The sequence below is a fragment of the Mycteria americana genome, chromosome 1, assembly GCF_035582795.1.
Source record: "Mycteria americana isolate JAX WOST 10 ecotype Jacksonville Zoo and Gardens chromosome 1, USCA_MyAme_1.0, whole genome shotgun sequence".
Taxonomy (NCBI): Eukaryota; Metazoa; Chordata; class Aves; order Ciconiiformes; family Ciconiidae; genus Mycteria; species Mycteria americana.
Genome location: NC_134365.1, coordinates 123,698,287 through 123,720,529, shown reverse-complemented (window position 1 = coordinate 123,720,529; position 22,243 = coordinate 123,698,287). Strand labels below are relative to the sequence as shown.

The 22,243-nt window shown below is 44.2% G+C and overlaps 1 protein-coding gene across 3 annotated transcripts; it reads left to right on the top strand.

Annotated features, from left to right (window-relative positions):
- Positions 1–464: 464 nt before the first annotated feature.
- Positions 465–21,921, top strand: ZBTB21 (zinc finger and BTB domain containing 21). Of its 3 annotated transcripts, XM_075519111.1 has the most exons (3): positions 1,200–1,560; positions 12,669–12,892; positions 18,302–21,921. In XM_075519111.1, exons 2-3 carry the CDS (start codon positions 12,834–12,836, stop codon positions 21,489–21,491), a joined length of 3,249 nt encoding a protein of 1,082 aa, XP_075375226.1. In that variant the 5' UTR covers positions 1,200–1,560; positions 12,669–12,833; the 3' UTR covers positions 21,492–21,921. The 3 variants fall into 3 exon arrangements, with proteins under 3 accessions (XP_075375245.1, XP_075375226.1, XP_075375235.1); XM_075519130.1 differs by lacking the exons at positions 1,200–1,560; positions 12,669–12,892 and adding an exon at positions 465–605; XM_075519120.1 differs by lacking the exon at positions 12,669–12,892.
- The last annotated feature ends 322 nt before the right edge of the window (positions 21,922–22,243 follow it).

Sequence of the window (22,243 nt, the reverse complement as noted above, 5' to 3'; positions counted from 1 at the left end):
AGCGGCACCCTGCCAAATCCTACTGCCACTGTCACTGGCTCCGCGGTGACACCGGCCCCACGACGGTGGGGGTGCGCGGCGGGGTGGGGGACCTGACCCTGTCCCCCCCCACCCCCCACCGTGAGCCGAACCGCACCCCCCCACCCACCCTCCGCGGCTGCCTCAGTTTCCCTCCCAGGCGCGCCAAGCCGTTAGCGGGCGGGGGGCGGGGGGGAAGGGGTGAGGGTGGCAGCCGGGGACGTGTCGGGGGACTCCGGCGTTTGGCGCCCTCCCTGCCACGCGGCGCCTGAGGCCCGCGCGCGCGTGAAGGCTCCCGCCCGCCGCGCTACCTGTGGGGGAGGGGCGGCGGGTGGGGGATCCCCCGTAACCGTCCCTAACCGCTACCCTCCCTGCCGCGCCAGCGCCTCGCCCCCCGCTCCCCCGCCGGCCAATCGGAGCGCTGCGCACGTGACGAGCGTTCCCTTCGATGACCTCATCCCTGGTGTGGGATGACGTCAAATTCAAGATGGATGGAATCACGGCGGTGGCAGCAGCGCGCGCGGGCGAACCGTGAAAGGAGGCGCCGAGGGGGGCAGCAGGGGGGGGCGCGGCTGGCGGCGGAGAGGGTGAGTAACGGCCGCGTCTCGCGCCCGTTTCGGGGGCTGCCCGCGCCGTATGGGTCTCCCCGTGTACAAAGGCGTCTTTTCCTGACGTAACTCTGAGGTGGTTTTTTTTTTCCCCACCGAGCGGGGCTGCGGTCCCCGAGCAGAGCAGTGCGCACGCGCCGGTTACGAAACTCGTCTCCCTCGCCTCCGCGCATGCTCCCTTGGCTTTGAGGAAACGGCTGGTGCCCGTTGCGCCGGCACACGCCCGCCACATAGCCCTGCCGGGCTGACTTCTGCGCATGCTCCGCACCCGCACGCCGCTTCAGCTGTCCCTCGTGCGCGTGTGCTGCGCGCCCCCCCCCCCTCCCGGTTCTGGGATCCCGCGGCACTGCGCCTGCGCAGCAGCCGGAGCGGGGGAAGCACCTATCGTCGCTCTCCTTCACGGCGCATGTGCAGCGGCGCCGTTGCCGGGGCGGGGGGGGGGGGGGGTGGCGGGGAGGCGGGGCAGGAGCGGCGCCGCGTGGGGATCGGAGCCGAGCAGCGCAGGGGGCGTGCGCGCCTGCGCCCCGCTGGGGCTGGGTGGGGTGGTGGGAAGGAGCGCGCGGCCGCCCGTCCGCGTGCACATGTGCCCCTGTGCCCCTACCTGCGCTGCGCCCGGCGGGAGGGCAGCGCCGCCTCAGGAGGCGGTTACCCCGCCCCGCCCCGCCGCAACGGCCGCGGGAGGAGCGGGAGGGACGGGGCGCCTTGGTGATACCGGAGCTTCCCCCTCCGCCTGCGGGAGCTGCGGCTCACGACTCTCCCCCGGCAGATACCGGCTCTGATCTGAACTGTAAAACATGACAGAGGATCCGGGAGGGCTGTGCCTCACTGTCATAGGTCCTCCCCGGTGTGTCTTGAAGGGAGAGCCGCGCTAGCCTGCAAATTTCAGGGCGGAAAGCAATCCAGCAAGGTTCCTGCGACCTATAAGTACATGCAGGTATTAAACGAAGTGTAGTTTTACTAGTCCAAGCTCTCTTTGGCTATATTATTCATGAGTAGGAAAAAGTACATCTCATAGTCTAGTGGAAAAATCCTCTGCACTGTGTACCAACATGTGCTATGTATTTGCAGAAAGCTGTGAAGGGTATTTTACCCAATCACAGCTGTGAGAATTTTGCTTTAATGCTCTTTAAAGTCCAAACTGTCATTATATGTCCAGATCGGATATGGCTTATGTAAATTATCGAACGGCAGGAAAACTTAATCTAAAGGGGTTATTATGAGACAGGAAATATTGTGGAGTTTCATTGTGTACTGAGTAAGCTCTTCTTAATAATTAAATGGCACTTGTTTTAAAAGCTATTCAGTTTTTGTTGTTGTTGGACTCACAGCAGAAGTAAGAGGTAGGTAGGCTATAGGTATAAGAAGAGGTTGTGATGAGTTACATAATCACACAACTTTTTGTGAATACAGTGAAGATCTGGTAGTTGTTATGGTTAATATTTTTATCCTTAGATAAATGTTAATATGACAATAGATTTTTGGGATGTATTTTTGTACCACAAGGCTATTGATATTAAATCAGGAGTAGTAAGTATGTATTACAGGTAAATCTAGTACTGCTTTACGTTTGTATTGCCTGAACACTGCCAATTATAGTGTTCTGTTCTGACTTTGTTCAAACTGACAAACTAACTGCTTTGACTAAAATTTTCCACCAGGGTTATGCTGATGTTCTTGAGGGGAAGTTTTGAGCAAACTTTGGCAACTGTTTTTATAAACCTTGTTTGCAAGAAACAAATTATGTGGCCATCTCTTAGGTGGAAGGGGATCTGACATCCCTTTCTCTCAGAAATTTTATTACCCACATGCTATACAGTTATAATCTCATAAGAACATTTGGTTTACTCTACCTGTAGAAAATCCACCCAACTTGACTGGATTGTGAACATTTAAAGAACTGTAATTTGCATGTTCGCAGTAGGGGCTCAAAGGGAGATGTCACAAATAACAGCCTCTGGAGTTTTCCACTACAATGATGTGTGCCAGACCAGGATTTATCAGGGGTTTCTTGAGCTGTGAGCTCCCCTGGGCCTGCTGGAATCAAGGTAGCCCCTGGGGATCAGAACTGAGAGTGAGTGACCATTTCTCTTGCTCTCAGTGGTGCTCTTGCTCCTCCACTAATTCCAGTATTGCCCAGTGATACAAAACAGGATTAAAGTAATAATGAGTTGGGTGCTTTTTTAACGCTTAAGGTAACTTATCCTTTAGTATGTATTAGCACTCTTATTTAATATAGAAAGAGGCAATAGCTTGTGAGAAGTTCCTGAAGCCCTCTTTGCGCTGTACATTTAATGGTACACAAGTATGATAAATGTGAACGTTTGTGCTTCCTTTTCCTACTGTGTAGGTTCCAAGTGGCAGGGTGATACTCTGTCAGCTGACTCAAACTCAACACACTTCTCAGACTGAGAACCCTCTAGATCGCTAGAAGCTTGATATCACTAAGAGATTGGGTTTTGTGAGCTCATGGCTTTTGTGTGTGTGATCCTAGAGAATACTGATACAGAGACAATTAAACAGTTGGTGCTCTGATCATCTTCATAGTAATGGCTGACTATGCTTTCCTTAAAATTAGTTAGAGGCATGCCAACATTTGGGTTTAAAAGGACAACTTTACAGAAAGCTGTGAGCTTTCATACTGTATTGAAGTTGTTTCTTTTTGAACATCAGTAGCTGTGAAGCAGTTACGGTAAAAAACATCAAGTAATTTCCCATTATAGTGTTTGAGGTTTTGAAAGTTGTTTTGTCTGCAAAATAGTGATAACTATGGTCCATAAACAAGTGTAGACTTACAGGGTAGAGAAAGGAGGAGCTGGGGAGAGGAAGTTGGGCTGTAACCACCATATGGTTTGCAATGCGGGGGGGGGGGAGGCACTATGCTGTGAGTCACACACTACAGTTGCAGCTATTTCCAGTTCTCATTAAAAGAAATTCTCAACTTTTGAGCAAGTGAGCTGTTTCATAATGAACTCTGCTACATGTAATGATCTGAGATCCTCAGAAGGGAAGGAAAAAAAAATCTTTAGAGGCAGCAAAATCATTTGTTGCAAGTGGAAAGACTGCAATATGCCCTGCTTTAAAATAGATATTCTGTGCAGAGGGAGTTGCTTTCCCCAGATATTTATGGTGTAGATTTAATATTAGTCTATGTACTGTAATCTTTTTTCCAATTTTTTCCTTAATGGTAATATTTAAGACAGCAGTTCTCTTACATTTTCTTTCATTCAGCAGTGAAATAAAAAAAAAAATCATCTGTTGTCTTTGCTTATTGGCTACTTTATGTAGTATGTTGCTCTAGAATAGTTCGGGCATATTTTATGAACAAGAAAAGGAAGTGTTGAGCAACTCTTGTACCTTCCTAAACTCATTCGACCTCCACCACTACCACCATCAGTTCAGCAGTCTTACAGCCCGTCAAAAATAAGAAAGTTTAAAAATCACCTAGTCCTGATTGTTGAGGGGGTTTTCCCTCTGGGATTTAGTGAAACACCACACCTTTGTTGTGCAAAATCTTTCCATACAATCTGTGATGAAAAGCCATGAAAAATTCTTTGGCCAAATAATTTCAAAAAAATGTTGTGAAACTTGCCCTTTCATAGTAATTCATATACAATTAAATTGCATTCTTCAGGAAGGAAAGAAGTATTTTTCCATTTTTTGTCTTGGAGCATTAATCTCCTTATCCATAGTTTATCCTACATCGGCACTTAACAGTGTGAGTAATCTTTAGGTTGCCATCCATTCTTAGTAATCTCTTTGATAAGTTGTGGTTAGCGCAGGGACAGTTCTTACATGGGGGACAGTGAGTGTCCCTGCACCCCTTCGCCCCTCATCCCTCTGACTCACTAATTTCTCTCCAGCACTGTGTGGCTCATGCATAGGCTAGCACCAAGCCTGACACCACAATACACTGGAACTAGGAGTGTACCAGTAGTCCTGTTGGGGTAGGTGCCCACCTGCTAAAAAACATTAGAGCTGCTGTGGAGTGAACTATTTGGCATTCTGGTCTGAATACATTTGTGAGTATCTTCAGAGAATTTTTCAAAAATAGTGTACTTGGTACAGTAAATATGCCCCACAAAAATCCTTTTAAAGTAAATTAAGAAACATGGAAGGAAAAGCAGCAGAATTACAGTGATTTCGAATCACTGTTTGCCACAACTTAATCTACCTGTCACAACCAAAAGGAATTAGTTTATTTTGTGCCAGGACATAACTGAGTACGCTCCTTCAGCTATTGAGGTCAATGGCCAAATTCCCTGGAAGTTCAGTAAGAATAGGACCAGCTCCTTTCTCATAAATACTTTTGAGGAATAAAGAAAAAATACATAGTGTTCTTGTTCATGGAGGAGGATTTAAAAGATTTTTTTTTAAAAGTATGCGAGATGTTGCCTAGCTCCAAATGCATGTGGACTTTGAGTAACCTGAAAATCTTCCGTGTGCTATTCATGACCTTGTAAATCTCTTATGTAAAACTCACATAAAATTGCTGTTGTCTTTCCCCTTTTACAGTATCCTGTATCGTCTTCCCAGTATCTTGCCCATAATTAGTGATGGCTGAATGGAAATGATGGCTGAATGGCGTTTTCTTTGGATCCCTTCAGTGGGTGGAAGATACCTGCATTCCCTGAATCAGAAGTTTCTCCCTTGGCAATTTTTTAGGCTCAGCTTTTACATTAGTTCTGCATGTTTCAAATTAAGTGCATGACTTTTTCCCCCATCTCATGTTTTCTTATAGAAACCTTAGTGTAAACACAATTCTTTTGATAGAAAAGTACCTTATATGGGTATAATTGGCTTCTCTTCCCATCTAAAATAGGCTGTGCCTGTAAAAAGCACCTTTATATTAATAGAAATATGCCCACAATTAGCGTTTGTCATTTTCACTATACCAGCAAAATTAAAAGCAGCACATAGACAAGATTTTATTGTGAATCGGGCCAGTTAAGCAAAGAAAGAGTGGCTCATATAGTAAAGCAGATGACTGAATATTATTCAGTTTGGTAAGTATATCTCAGCATTACCAATGAAATAATAAAGTCAACCTGTAGAAAGAGTACAAGTGTACACGTTTGGTGTGTGTCTCCCCTTCTCCAAATTCTTTATTTCATGCGTCTCTTACCAAAAATCATATGAAATATTTCAGGGGATGCGGTTTTTGTAGGTGTTTAAATTGTATGTCCATCAAACCTTTCGGTGTTGTCCCATCAGAGAGTTTAATGGCAATGTTACAAAACTCAAGAGAATGAAAACTGAAGAACTCCTTAGGGAAAGGTATTTTTAAACTTCTTAGTCTCTTGATTTTTACAGCAATTTGGATGGTGAGTTACATGCCTTTCAGTCAAGGCATTGAGGCCAGGACAAATATTTTATCAAACTGTGTTTGATGTGTTTTAATCTTCATGAACTCTTTCAAGAAGAATCAGAAAAGCTCACAGCCGGCGCACATTCCTGCCCTCTCCCTTACATCCAGTAGTTGTGCAATCCCATGGTCAGCTGGATCAGTTTACTGATCTGCCAGCAAGCTAGTCCTTCCTCAGTGGGGGAGGAGACATGGGCTGCTCCTTGCAGGAGCAATCCCTAGTTAGGTTGGAGTGAGAGTAAGATGAAATTGCACCCTTAGCTGCTGCTTGTTTGTAAACAAGAATGAGAAGGACAAGTGGAGCTTTGTGGTGTTACTCTGACATTTTGTAGTTTGCTGCAAGCTGGGACGAGCTATTTTGAGTATCAATTGGCAAAACTATGGGTATGATCTGAATGTGAAAAGTAGCCTCTAATTTCTAAGAGAATTTCTAGTCTGTATCAGGATAACTGCTAATTATTTGTCTCTAGTGGAAGGCAAAATAGAGAGACTGCACAATATTCTAGAATTTCTTCTTTTCCTCCCCCTAAATTTCTGCTTCTGTTTGTGTGGAGGATAAATAGTTGGAAATTCTTAATACATCAATTTCACACACTAGCAAATATATTCTTTATCTGATTTTATGCCTGTCTTCATACCAGTGAGTCTCTCATTGCTGCTGACCTATTGGAAATGAAAAACATTTGTCTGCATGGAGAAAGTTCGCAGTGTTGTCTGCAGTGGAAACCAGCAGTTTGTCCTGGTTTTGGCTGGGATAGAGTTAATTTTCTTCCTAGTAGCTCGTATAGTGCTGTGTTTTGGATTTAGAATGAGAATAATGTTGATGACACACTGATATTTTAGTTGTTGCTGAGCAGTGCTTACACAGAGTCAAGGACTTTTCAGCTTCTCATACTGCCCTGCCAGCGAGGAGGCTGGAGGTGCACAAGAAGCTGGGAGGGGGCACAGCCAGGACAGCTGACCCCAACTGGCCAAAAGGCTATTCCATACCATATGACGTCATGCTCAGTATAGAAACTAGGGAGTTGGCTGGGGGCGGGGTGTGTGGCCGCTGCTCGGGAACTAGCTGGGCATTGGTTGGCGGGTGGTGAGCAATTGCATTGTGCATCGCTTGTTTTGTATATTCTTTTATCATTATTATTATTTTCCCTTCCTTTTCTGTTCTATTAAATTGTCTTTATCTCAACCCACGAGTTTTACCTTTTTCCTGATTCTCTCTCCCATCCCACTCAGCGGGGAGTGAGCGAGCGGCTGTGTGGTGTTTAGCTGCCTGCCGGGTTAAACCACGACAGTCCTTTTTGGTGCCCAACATGGGGCTCCAAGGGTTGAGATAACGACAGATCTGACTGGAGACTGTTAAAACAAACTCATTATAAGCATTCATTATTAGGTTAATAGTCGCTGGTTGCAATGTTGATTTATTTGCTCTCAGAGTTGTTATATTTTTTCTCAGAGTTGTGTTGTGTAACACCTTACTTGCTGTGTATGTTCCCTGTTGTACTTTATCACCTCTGGGGGCTGGATCAAGGTTGTAATTCTGCTGTACTGTGTAACACTGGCTTATGAGATGATAAAATTACTGCTGTGGGACTAATCTGGCATTTGTACTCAGCATTGCCGTCATCTCCGTACTTCAGGAAGCATCTCTCGGAAACTATTAATAATTACACTCTTTACCTTTTCTCCTCAGAGAGCCAATCTATGGGGGGGATAAGGTGGGACACTTTCCCCTGCTCCTTCACCTTCCCCTTCTCCTCCAGGCTAATTACAATAGCTCTTGAGAATTTTTAATATCCTTGGGATGTTCAAACCAGCATGTTCCTATTGCTATGTATCCTGAATGTGTTTCAGGTCTTGTTTAAGGTTAAACAACTATTTAAGAATACCACCCAGAGATCTACCCCGAGGCTGGATAGTTATGAGTGGCAGGGTGTGTGGGATAGTATGGACAAGTACCTAGGACAGTGGGCACCTCCAGTGTTTTGGAACTTCACCCCTGAACAAGTGCAGAATCCTGAAAAACTAGTAAAATATCTGGAAGAAGTATGCTGTCACCAGAGACTCCAGAGAGACACAAATCACTGCAATGTGCTGGGGCCTTGCCCATGCCTCTGAGCTCTGTTCAACACTGTTCAGCACCCTCAAGGGGAAGAGGAGGTCTCTGGATCTGACGACAAAACGACAGGCACTGCAGCTCTCCAGCCACCGCAACAGGTACTGTGGCTACTTCAGCCCCCCCTGTGACAGGCACTACAGCTGAACCAGAGAACCAACCCATGCCGGTATCAGTTGCCCCTATACACAAGAAGAAATACTGGATGCGAAAGTCAGCTCGTTTAGTGAGGGAAGAAACTCCTATTAAGAAGGGGAAGGAGGAAGAAGTGGACGAGTCAGGCTACTCCGAAGCAGGGCTATCACGAGAAGAGGAAGAGGCAGAACTCATCAGCGAGATGGTAAACACCCGATCCCTATCCCTGAGTGAGCTGCGAGATATCCAAAAAGATTTCAGCCATCGTCCAGGCAAGCACGTTGTCACCTGGCTGCTCTGATGCTGAGATAACAGGGCCAGTAGCCTGGAATTCAAAGGTAAGGAAGCCAAGCAGCTGGGATCCCTTTCTAGGGAAGGGGAGTTGACAAAGTGTTTGGAAAAGGGGCACATGCCCTCAGCCTCTGGAGGTGACTCCTGTCAGGCATGAAGGAAAGGTATCCCTTCAAGGAAGATGTTATATGTCACCCGGGCAAGTGGAACACCATGGAGGGAGGTATCCAGTACCTGAGGGAATTAGCTGTGCTGGAGGTGATTTATGATGACCTGGACAACAAGCAGTTATCCAAAGATCCAGATGAAGTCAAGTGCACACAACCCATGTGGTGGAAGTTTGTATGGAGCGCACCAGCATTGTATGCCAACTCCTTGGCAGTAATGACCTGGAAAGATGGAGAGGGACCAACGGTGGATGAATTGGCTGGCCAACTCCGGCAACATGAAGAAAGTCTCTCTTCCTCCCTACGGGCATGCGTCTCAGCTGTGGAGAAACTGTCCCGCGAGTTCCAGCAATTCAAAGAGGATATGTCCTGCTCTCCACCTGTATGAACCAGTATCTCAGCTATAAGGAGTAAGCGTTCCTCTGCTCAAGAGAGAGGATATAGAGGGTACACACCACAGGCCACCCTGTGGTTTTACCTGCATGACCATGGAGAGGACATGAGGAAGTGGCATGGAAAACCTACCTCGACCCTAGAGGCACAGGTATGTGAGTTACAAGGACAAACAATCACACAAGGGGGTACTTCCAGGAAAATTGCTGCTCCAGTTTCCAGTGAGCAGTTCCCCAGACAGAGTAGAAGGGCTGATCTTACTCCTGATTTTAATGAAGGCACTCCTGACTTGTATGTACAAGAAGTGGGTAACAAATACTACGATCAGGACTAGAGGGCCCCTGCCTCCAGCCAGGTGGAGGAAAGGGACAACTGCGTTTACTGGACTGTGTGGATTTGATGGCCTGGCACATCAGACCCACAGGAGTATAAGGCTTTAGTGGACACCGATGCACAGTGTACCCTAACGCCATCAAGCTATACAGGGGCAGAACCCATCTGTATTTCTGGAGTGACAGGGGGATCCCAACAGCGAACTGTATTGGAGGCTGAAGTGAGCCTGACTGGGAATGGGTGGCAAAAGCACCCCACTGTGACTGGCCCAGAGGCTCCGTGCATCCTTGGCATAGACTACCTCAGGAGAGGGTATTTCAAGGACCCAAAAGGGTACTGGTGGGCTTTTGGTATAGCTGCCTTGGAGATGGGGGAAATTAAACAGCTGTGCACCTTGCCCGGTCTCTCAGAGGACCCTTCTGTTGTGGGGTTGCTGAGGGTCAAAGAACAACAGGTGCTGATCACCACTGCAACAGTGCACTGGCGGCAATATCGCACCAAGACTCCCTGATTCCCATCCATAGGCTGATTTGTTGACTGGAGAGCCAAGGAGTGATCAGCAAGATTCGCTCACCCTTTAACAGTCCCATATGGCCAGTGCGAAAGTCTAATGGAGAGCGGAGACTAACAGTAGACTATCGTGGCCTGAATGAAGTCACGCTGCCGCTGAGTGCTGCTGTGCCGGACATGCTAGAACTTCAAAACTGGAGACAAAGGCAGCCAAGGGTATGCCACAACTGATACCACTAATGCGTTTTACTCAATCCCTTTGGCAGCGGAGTGCAGGCCACAGTTTGCTTTCACTTGGAGGGGCGTCCAGTACACCTGGGCATCGACTGCTCCAGGGGTGGAAACACAGCCCTACATTTGCCATGGACTGATCCAGAAAGCACTGGAACAGTGTGAGGCCCCGGAACACCTGCAATACGTTGATGACATCATCGTGTGGGGCAATACAGCAGAAGAGGTTTTTGAGAAAGGGAAGAAAATAGCTCAAATCCTCCTGAAAGCTGGTTTTGCCATAAAACAAAGTAAGGTCAAGGGACCTGCACAGGAGATGCAGTTTTTAGGAATGAAATGGCAAGATGGATGTCGTCAGATCCCAGTGGACGTGATCAGCAAAATAACAGCTATGTCCCCACCAACTAGCAAAAAGGAAACACAAGCTTTCTTAGGCGCTGTGGGTTTTTGGAGAATGCATATTCCAAACTACAGTCTGGTTGTAAGCCCTCTCTATCAAGTGACCCAGAAGAAGAATGATTTCAAATGGGGCCCTGAGCAATGACAAGCCTTTGAACAAATTAAACGGCAGATAGTTCATGCCCGTAGCCCTTGGGCCAGTCCAGGCAGGGCAAGATGTAAAAAATGTGCTCTACAGCGCAGCCGGGGAGAATGGCCCTACCTTGAGCCGCTGGCAGGAAGCACCAGGGGACACTCGAGGTCGACCCTTTTGGAGTCGGGCATACAGAGGATCCGAGGCCCGCTATACTCCAACTGAGAAAGAGATATAGGCAATGTATGAAGGGGTTTGAGCTGCTTCAGAAGTAGTTGGTACTGAAGCACAGCTCCTCCTGGCACCCCGACTGCCAGTGCAGGGCTGGATGTTCAAAGGGAGGGTCCCCTCTACACACCACGCAAGTGATGCTACGTGGAGTAAGTGGGTCGCACTGATCACACAACAGGCTCGGATAGGAAACCCAGTCGCCCAGGAATCTTGGAAGTGATCATGGACTGGACAGAAGGCAAAGATTTTGGAATATTGCCAGAGGAGGAGGAGACACATGCTGAGGAGGCCCCACTGTATCATAAACTGCCAGAAAATGAGAAGCACTATGTCCTGTTCACTGATGGGTCCTGTCATATTGTGGGAAGGCATCAGAGGTGGAAGGCTGCTGTATGGAGTCCTATACGACAAGTTGTAGAAACTGCTGAAGGAGAAGGTGAATCGAGTCAGTTTGCAGAGGTGAAAGGCATCCAGCTGGCTTTGGGTATTGCTGAACAAGAAAAGTGGCCGGTGCTCTATCTCTGTACTGACTCATGGAGGGTGGCAAATGCCTTGTGGGGGTGGTTGCAGCAATGGAAGCAGAGCAACTGGCAGTGCAGAGGTAAACCCATCTGGGCTGCTGCATTGGGGCAAGATATTGCCGCCTGGGTAGAGAACCTGGTTGTAAAAGTACATCTCATAGATGCTCACATACCCATGAGTTGGGCCACTGAAGAACATCAAAACAACCAGCAAGTGGGTCAGGCTGCTAAGATTGAAGTGGCTCAGGTGGATCTGGACTGGCAACATAAGGGTGAATTATTTATAGCCCATGACACCTCAGGCCATCAAGGAAGAGATGCAACATATAGACGGGCTCGTGATCGAGGGGTGGACTTGACCGTGGACATTATTGCACAGGTTATTCATGAATGTGAAACATGAGCTGCAATCAAGCAAGCCAAGTGGTTAAAGCCTCTCTGGTATGGAGGACAATGGCTGAAATATAGATATGGGGAGGCCTGGCACATTGATTATATCACACTCCCACAAACCCACCAAGGCAAGTGCCAAGTGCTTACAATGGTGGAAACAGCCACTGGATGGCTGGAAACATATCCCGTGCCCCATCGCACTGCCTGGAACACTATCCTGGGCCTCAAAAAGCAAGTCCTATGGTGACATGGCACCCCAGGGAGAACTGAGTCAGACGAGGGGACTCATTTTCAAAACAACCTCATAGACACCTGGGCCAAAGAGCATGGTGTTCAGTGGGTACATCACATCCCCTATCAGGCACCAGCCTCTGGGAAAATCAAACGGTACAATGGACTGTTAAAGACTACACTGAGAGCAATGGGTGCTGGGACATTCAGACATTGGGATACACATTTAGCAAAGACCACCTGGTTAGTCAGCACTAGGGGATCTGCCAATCAAGCTGGCCCTGCCCAATCAAAACTTTTAGGTACTGTAGAAGGGGATAAAGTCCCTGTAGTGCACGTAAAAAATATGATGGGGAAGACAGTCTGGGTTATTCCTGCCTCAGGCAAAGGTAAACCCATTTCTGGGATTGCTTTTGCTCAGGGACCTGGGTGCACTTCGTGGGTGATGCGGCAGGATGGGCAAGTCCGCTGTGTACCTCAAGGGGATTTGATTTTGGGTGAAAATAGCCAATGAACTGAACTGTATGATGTTAATTGCTATATAATACTCTATGTCATCACTTCTATGGTTGCTATATGCCATATCAATGGTATTACAGTGTGAATCACGCAGGTGAATGAAGAATGAACTTTGATGAAACCAAGCAAAGCGCAGCGGTGATAGAACCAGAACTGGCTTCAGCATGCAACAATCCAACACCACACACCACCTCTCCTGCCCTGAAGGACTGTTATGACAGATGGAGCCCAAAGTCATGGACTAAATGAACTCAACAGACATTTTAGAGGGATGGCACATCCACCAAGGGAATGATATCTGTGTGTATATATCAAAAGACAGGGAAAGTGGGGTGATTAATTGGAATGTATTGGAAAGTGTGGGACCTGGGCATGACGTAGATGGTATAGAATAAGGGGTGGATACTGTCCTGGTTTTGGCTGGGATAGAGTTAATTTTCTTCCTAGTAGCTGGTAACTGGCTGGGCATCAGTTGGCAGGTGGTGAGCAATTGCATTGTGCATCACTTGTTTTGTATATTCTTTTATCATTATATTTATTTTCCCTTCCTTTTCTGTCCTATTAAATTGCCTTTATCTCAACCCAGGAGTTTTACCTTTTTTCCGATTCTCTCCCCCATCCCACTCAGCAGGGAGCGAGCGAGCGGCTGTGTGGTGTTTAGCTGCCTGCTGGGTTAAACCACAACACAGTTGAAATCACATTTCGTTAAATCCAGGAAGACGGAATCCCCAAACTTGAAGCAAGAGATTGCTAAAATATTTAGTTAGAATAAGATTATAGAAGTGCAAACCATCTTGCTCTGCAGATTTGGAGCTTTTCCACAAAGCTTTTGGGGGTGTGTAGGGGGGTGTGTGTGTAAATATATATGCACTGTAGGAATCTATGTTGCAAAGGCTATTGATGGGACAAGAGTCATTTGATAAACTGTTGTCAAGCTTAAATAATAGAATCCAGCATAGGATCCTTGAGTAGAAGTTTAAGCAGTGTAGGTTTCTTTTGCATCTGGACTCTTGATGAGTAACGGGACATTTTTCCCCCCTTGTGTATGAAACAGCACATGGATTATCAGAGCCGTCAAATCCTCTGCAAAGTGCTCACAACTGAGTGCAACATTGCTGCATTTACCTGGGGATACCCCAGGAAGTCAGTTGTATTTCTCAGCTGAGTTTTATAATCTGTGTTTATTTGGGTTTTTTAGTGGGTTTGCCCCCACCACGCTTCTTACCTATGTTTTTCCTCTTGAAACCTGTTAAGTCTCCCTTGTTGCCTGTCTCCTCTGCGTGCATTTCTTCCTCCTTCTTGTATTCTCCACTTCTAACTGCGGTTTCTCACAGCCCTGGCGCCTCCTTGCTGCAACATTGCATCTCATTAAGTGTTTCAGAACATCGTATTTCCCACTGCCACCCCCAACATGCTATTAACATAGCTTTAGCTGACAGCTATGTCTTTATAATGGAAGTCAGCAGGCAACATCAACATCTTATTTTAGTTGCTTGTGTATTTGCAAGTGTAAGCTGTTATACTGAAGTCGTTCACACAAATATCTGCCTGATTCTATTTGTAAAGTTTCAGCATTGATGACTGCATTGTTTCTAAAAGTGGAATTTCAGATGGGCAAAGCTGATTGAACAACTTGCTGACAAAGAGTGGGTAGTTTCATGGCTTCTCTTGCTGCAGCTGCAATGCTCATCTGACCTCTCAGTGAGCTGATGAAGCTCCTAACCTATAAAATAGCAAACAGATATAAAAAGCTGGGTTGATTTTGTTTGTTTGTTTCCTGCTTTATTTTAGGGAGCTGAATCCATTTACTGGGAGGTCAAAGGGGCAGCAAAACTGGTGAAAGGAAGAGGAGGCTACCACAGGGCTGGGAGGAGGACATGTGACAGTAAGGGACAGAGGAAAGGACGGGGAACTACCACTTCAAAGGCGGGTAGCTGTTGAAGATCAATAAACTGCTGGGCCAAAGATTAAGCTTTTTCACCCTTTCCTTGTGAAGAGCTTTCCTGAGTAGAGATTTCTTTTTTGAAGAAAGTAATTCTGAAATAGTAGAGGTGTCTTTTTCTATCCTTGTTCAAAAAATAAAATAAATCTTGTACTAAATGTGGTACTAAAGTCTGTGAAATCTAGTTTGCTGAGATCAGTAGAGGGCTGTTGAAGATTGACACTAAAATCTGTTCCTGGCTTCCTGAAGGAAGGTTGCAGGTGCTCCTGCTGCATTTGCCCTTCCTGGCTCTGGAGTCTTGCTCCTCCTGAGGACCAGTAGCCACTATAGCATGTAACACCTGGACACAGACAATGGGAGATTTTCTGATATGCTCCTACTGTTTCCTTGATGTCACTCGAACATCATGGAAGAAAAGAGGAAACAGCTTTGTTTCCAGTCAGTAGTGAAGACGGCTGGAAAAAAATGGTTGGAGAGAATAGAAGCAGATTATCTGGAGGAAAGAGTTTAGGTAGTTAATGGCAAAATAATCTTCAGCTGAGGAAGTATGAGTCCTCAAACACCTGGAATCAAATCTAGTATTACAAGAGACTGCCATAGTTCTGTTATTACACAATAGCTAGGCACACCTTTTGTGTTGGGGCTGACTTCAGTCAGCCAAGCATTGGCTTTGATGGCAAACTGTTGTAAGGAGTTCCTGCCTTCCTATAGCTGCTCCACTGCCACAGTTTGCTGCCTCTTCAGTTATGCCAATGCATTCGTTCTTGAGATTGTGCTTTAATATAAAAAGTGACCAGCATTTGAAAAGAAATATTACGTGAGGGTTTTTTATTGGCTGATCTGCTGTGTAATACAGGCCTGCAAATATTTGTACTGGCACAGCTGAAGGAGGAGTGAACTGCAGCGTGCAAATAAGATGAACAAAAGAGAGCAGGAGTGTCTTGCATCAACTTTGTTACTGAAGTGTTCATGCAGTGAAATTTTAATACATTGTACATTTACTCTGGTAATCTTTGGGGTTTTTTGCATCTAAGTATTTCAGGCTTTCAGATGATCTGTGTAAATGTGTTAAAATGGTTCTGCAAAGCAGTTTTGGCTTTGTTTCTTAACATATCATAGCTTGTTTTATTTCTGACTGTTGTGTTTAAAGGCTATTAAGCTGAAAGTCAAGCACTTGAATTAGGAAATACCAGGATTAAAGCTGCCTTTGCAGGATTAATTTGGTCCCTTGCCATTTGTGTATGTTGCAGCCTTGGTTACTCTTAAAGTGACAGAGTTACATTGCACCAAAGAGCTCTGCCTCCTCTACTGCACAGAAGAGACAGTGCTTTGAGAATGAAAGGGAGGATTGTAATAGGATGCTTATCTCTGTCCTGTAATAAATTGAATGTGCTCTATGAATAAAAAAGGAGAATGAGGAAAGAAGGATGGGTGACTATTGGATTCTGCTTTAGATGTGTAGATTTTACATCCATCTCTACTAATAGAATTACTGTGTTACGATGGACAAAGGAACACATAGTAGTTACATAGTGTTCATTCTGCAAGTGTCTTACACAAGACCCAAGGCCTGGATAAAGCAGATTAAAGTGAAAGATTTGAAAATACTTCAAAACATTTGACTAATATACTCCTTTCCCACTATGTCCCTGAAATACGGGTTCTGCTGCAAATTCTGTTGTGTGTCTCTACAATACTGTTTTAGTTCAAGTTTCTTTCATAAGCACACTGTTGATCTGTTACCTCCATATACCATGCTGCAGCTTGCATCCCAGATGAATCATGTGAGTTTGCAAACTCAGCTTCTTTCAGATTAAACTAAAGGGAAAGATGCATTCCTGGAACACTTGTTCTAATAACACTCCAAGTGTTAATGGGTACTCAGACCATGAGACTGGATTAGGGCCAGACTCCACCACTTTAAATTGCAGTGGCATCCACAAAGGAGACAGGTAATGCATGCACACACACACACAGAGTACTTTTAGGCAAAACATACAAAGCAAAACAAAACAGATTGGTTTCTCAAATTCATAGAAGCTTGACTGCTCTGCTCTTTTTAGATGGGGGGATTATGCATTATAACTATCTGAGGTGAATTAAGGGTAAATTTGTGTTTATGAAACAACACTGCAAGACACTGAAACACTCAGTAAAGAGACAGATCTGGTGAGGAAACAGAATTCTGCATTTGCTGTTGCTGTGACACTATTAACTCATTCCGTAGTTTCAGGTGTAGAAGTCGTAGCTCAGTCCTATGATATGATCAATGCCCTGAGACACTGTATGCAGCACCCTGTGATTCATTTCTCAATAATACCAATTTAGACTTTGATCACTTATTTATATCCATTAGTTGTAAGATTTACCACCCCCATTTATCAATTATGGGGTTACAGCTTCTTAATATTGTTTTTTATTTTGCTAAATTTTTCAGTTTTGCTTGTAAGCTGATGAACAGTGAAACCTTTCGTTGTAGTAGCATACATAATGTATAAATATGTGAAGAGTAGTTTCTCAACTCAGCTGTAAAAAGAAGAGACTTCCTTTTAACAGACACATCACTGACTTGTTTTACTACCACCATAGAGGAAGGTAGCATAAAATTCTTACAGGTTAACTTGGACAGAATTGTAAGAGTGTCCATGAAAAAAAAAAGAAAACTGGATATTGCTGATTTCTCTGTGTGTTTGCATGTGCACAGATATATAAATTACAATTCATGCCACAGAAGTTCTTTTTTTAAACTGACTTAAAACCTGATTCTCTTCTTTTGTTAAGATCTAATCAGGAGCAGTCTATTGAGTTATTGAGACATCCTGCAGTACAGAGTGGGCTGTGTTTTGAAGTATATGGAACATTGGGAGTTCTGCACTGCAGTTTAATTTGTGCTTATTGTACTCCGGGATGCATCTGAGGGTAACTGTTCCTCAGGTATATGGGTTGTTGGCATAAAGTGCTCTTATACTAATGAATAAAATGGGGAGTTCAGTTCTCTGATTGCTTTTAAGGTAGAAGAAAGCAATGCAGGGATACTTCAGTTATAATTGTGAAATTTCCAAGAAACCAGATCCTGTCAGTGCAGTTATAAGTGACACATACTTGATAGCTAGAAGTATATATTAACAACACTTATTAAACATAAGCAAAATGATGAATTAATCTAGATTACAGATGATAGTCCTGCTTCCTTCTCCCCAGTATTAATGCCCTTTCCATCATCCTATTAAAAATGACAACAAAACCCTGTTAATTTGTTTAGTCAGCAGGAGACTGTCAGGGTTGCTTAGGTGACTTGGTGACTTGAAAAGGTGACTTGGCATAACTAAGTTTTAGATACCTGATTCAAGAGTTTATCAATGCAGTTGCCAAGATAGATCTTCATAAAGCTAAAGCTGAGAAAAAGATGATCAAGAGAGAAATGATTGAACTCTTCCTTCATGTGGACAGGTGTATTGCAGGAAGAGAACACAGCCCCCCCCATCACCCAGTTAGTTAGTTGTAATATTCTTGGTGTAATATCAGCTATTAACGGTGTGTTAGAAAGTGGGCACGTGAGCTGGTTCTTCTCATGTCTGTGCATCTGTTGGAGCTAACAGTATTGTTTTAGTTCCCATACCTTTCCTCCAAGCAAGCTGTTTTCTTCAGCACTGTTGATGGTGGTTTAGCCAGTTTATGAAGTACACAGAGATTAGATGTGTTTACTTTTATCTCTAACAACAGTCCACATAAGGCAACCTACAACTTTTTTTTGTTGTTGTTCTTTTTCAGAAACATCAGAATCATGGAGGGGCTCTTGCATTACATAAATCCAGCACATGCCATTTCACTTCTAAGTGCACTGAATGAGGAGCGTCTAAAGGGACAGCTGTGTGATGTTGTTCTTATAGTAGGAGATCAGAAATTTCGAGCTCATAAAAATGTTCTGGCTGCCAGCAGTGAATACTTCCAGACTCTGTTCACAAATAAGGAGAATGAGTCTCAGTCAGTGTTTCAACTCGACTTTTGTGAACCAGATGCTTTTGATAATGTGTTAAACTACATTTATTCTTCATCCTTGTTCATTGAGAAAGGCAGTCTTGCAGCTGTGCAAGAACTGGGCTACAGTCTTGGAATATCCTTTCTTACAAACATTGTTTCTAAGAGTCCTCAAGCTCCTTTTCCAGCTTGCCCTATTAAGAAAATACTGTATCAAGATGAAGATGAAAGTAGTTCTCAGAAGAGAAGTGTCATTGTCTGTCAGAACAGAATTGAAGCGCAAGTGAAAAGTATAAATCAAACACAACATGATTTAAGCCATACTTCTAAACCTTCACCCTCTGTTGCTGTCAAAACTAGCAGTAGACCACAAGTAACAAAACCAACTGAAACTCTTCACAACTTATCACTGACTGAAAGGAGATGGCTGAAAGAAAGCCCTGTGAGCTATACCAAGCTTCATGAAACTTCTGGAACTGTGGAGGATCAGAGCAGAGGTGGTTTAGTGAAAAGGAACACAGTACTGCCTCAAATGCCTTTAACAGAGAAAGAAATCGCAAGCGACGAACCAGGAAGCAGTGGTCAGCTTTTAAGAGGAAAGGCTGCAGAGATGTCATTAAAAAGACCACGTCCACCAGTCTTGTCTCTGCGTGGCGCGTCAGAATCTACATTTTTGTTGCGAGAGGCAGGAAAAGGAAATGGCCAAGGTGAAGACAGGAATTTGCTATACTACTCAAAGTTAGGGCTAGTAATCCCATCTAGTGGATCTGGTCCAGAACACCAAAGTATTGACAGAAGTGGGCCACTTGTAAAAAGTCTCCTTCGAAGGTCACTGTCCATGGACAGCCAGGTTCCTATTTACTCACCTTCTGTTGACCTAAAACCTTCACAGGTATCATCATCCTCCTCACCAGGAACTAATGATTCCCAGAAGACATTTAATGTTGTATCTCAAAAGTCATCCTTGAAAGAGTCATCAGAGAAGTTAGTCTTAGATGAAAAGCCACAGGTAATACACCCACATCGCCTTAGGTCTTTCAGTGCCTCTCAGTCAACTGATAGGGAGGTTGCTTCCCCTCTTACAGAGGTGCGAATAAAAACTGAACCTAGCAGTCCACTTTCAGATCCTGCTGAAATAATAAGAGTTACAGTGGGTGATGCTTCAGCATCGACAAATAAAGACTTTCCTTTTAAAACTGAGGATGATCATAAGGAGCCAAGTAGACTTCCAGCAAAAAGGAGATTTCAAGCTGATAGAAGACTACCATTTAAGAAACTGAAGGCGGATGAGCAGGGTTCTCCTGGGTCAGAAGACAACTTTGAGGAAGGCTCAAGCCCTACGCACCTTGATGCTGATTTTCCTGATTCTGATGTCAGTAAAGATGAATACAGCGAGATGGAAGAAGCAAGACCAAATAAAAAATTTAAATGCAAACACTGCCTTAAAATTTTCAGATCAACAGCAGGTCTTCATCGTCATGTTAACATGTATCATAATCCAGAGAAGCCCTATGCTTGTGACATATGCCACAAGAGATTTCACACAAATTTCAAAGTGTGGACGCACTGCCAGACACAACATGGAATTGTGAAGAATCCCTCACCTGCTTCCAGTTCACATGCTGTTTTGGATGAAAAATTCCAAAGAAAACTGATTGATATAGTGAGAGAGAGAGAAATTAAAAAAGCTCTAATAGTTAAACTAAGACGTGGCAAGCAAGGTTTTCAGGGACAGTCTGCTTCACAAGCACAACAAGTCATCAAAAGGAATTTAAGATCGAGAACCAAAGGAGCCTATATTTGTACCTACTGTGGGAAAGCTTATCGTTTCCTCTCACAATTTAAACAGCACATAAAAATGCACCCAGGGGAGAAACCAATTGGAGGAAATAAGGCTCCTAAGCAGAAAGATCATATTCATATTGAAAGTCCAGTAGAAAACAAAGAGGTTTATCAGTGCCGTCTCTGCAATGCTAAGCTCTCTTCACTTGTTGAACAGGGAAATCATGAGCGACTCTGTAGAAATGCTACTGTCTGTCCTTACTGCAGCCTTAGATTTTCTTCTCCAGAGCTGAAGCATGAGCATGAAAGCAAGTGTGAATACAAGAAGCTTACTTGTCTTGAGTGTATGCGTACCTTTAAATCATCCTTTAGTATTTGGCGTCATCAAGTTGAAGTTCACAATCAAAACACAATGGCTCCGTCAGAGAACTTTTCTTTACCTATCCTGGATCACAATGGAGAAATAACTAGTTCATCAAGATTGCCTCCTCAGTCAGAATCCAATAAAATGAACAATTTTGTTGCTGCAAAGGAAGATGGTGTATTCAGTGATTCGTCAGAGCAAATAAATTTTGATTCTGAAGATTCCTCATGCCTACCTGAAGACTTAAGTGTTTCCAAGCAGTTTAAAATTCAGATCAAAGAAGAGCCTGCAGATGATATAGAGGATGAGGTCACTGAAACGAGCAGAGAACCTAAGGAAGTAGTCTCCAACAAAGATGCTGGTTTGTGGCCCTGTGAAAAGTGTGGGAAGATTTTCACTGTACGCAAACAGCTGGAGCGTCACCAAGAGCTCTTATGCTCTGTGAAGCCATTTATTTGTCATGTGTGTAACAAGGCCTTCCGAACCAATTTCCGTCTGTGGAGTCACTTCCAGTCTCATATGTCACAGGCTGCAGAGGAGTCCACAAATAAGGAGCCTGAGATATGTCCACCAGCTAATTCCCCATCACCACCACCCTTACCTCCACCCCCACCCCTCCCCAAAATCCAGCCGTTGGAGCCTGATAGTCCAACAGGCTTGTCTGAAAGCTCCACTACTACTGAAAAATTATTTGTACCACAGGAGTCAGATACACTCTTCTATCATGCTCCACCACTCTCAGCAATCACATTCAAAAGACAATACATGTGTAAACTCTGTCATAGGACTTTCAAGACAGCTTTTAGTCTTTGGAGCCATGAACAGACACACAATTAGCTTTAACAGATACCTTAAAAAGCTGGTTCAGTGAAGGCTGTGTTCAGGATCTCAGATGTATGCCATGTAAACTAGAAATCTAAAAGGATCAAAACAACAACAACGACGACAAAAAATTTGGAATTTGTGATGCTGCTTGGATTTGAAGATTAAGGTAAATTAACTTGGTTAGTAGGTAGAAAGCAGAGTAATTTAAAATACTGTGGTCTGGGATCTAATAGTAACAGAATAACTTTTATTTCATTTAACACTGAAATACGATCACATCTGGATTGTATGCATGGATCTTCATCCTGTGATGTTGGTGTGTGCGTGTGTATTATATATAAAGTTATATATTAAATGAAAGAGCAACAACAATTTGGATTCTAACTGTGAGTTTATAGTAATGAAATACTGTAACCAACTTCATTAATTTTTTTTTTTTTTTTTTTTAAGAAACCAACACACAAGCTCCATATAAATAGTTGCCATGCACTTGCAGTTAGGGAGGAAGTGGATGAAGTGTCTTGCTGTATTGACTTAGGTCTTAGAAACCTTTAGCAATAACAAATAAACCTCAAGTTTGAGTAATCCTGATGTTATTGGATACGAATGTTTGATATTGTAAGGGAACATAGAATTGTTTTGTTGTTATATGGAACTTGTGCAAATTAAAATAGAATCTAAAGTCAGCAATATTATTACTAAGATTTTATATAAAAAGTAGCAGCAAGCCTGCTTTCAGCCATTTAATTATAAGTTTCTAAGGA

Bases quoted from the DNA above. Each gene is read 5' to 3' on its own strand.
- ZBTB21 (XM_075519111.1), top strand. From the start codon at position 12,834: ATGAACTCAACAGACATTTTAGAGGGATGGCACATCCACCAAGGGAAT. The intron at 12,893-18,301 runs GTATATATCAAA...GTTCTTTTTCAG, and splicing joins CAAGGGAATGATATCTGTGT to AAACATCAGAATCATGGAGG.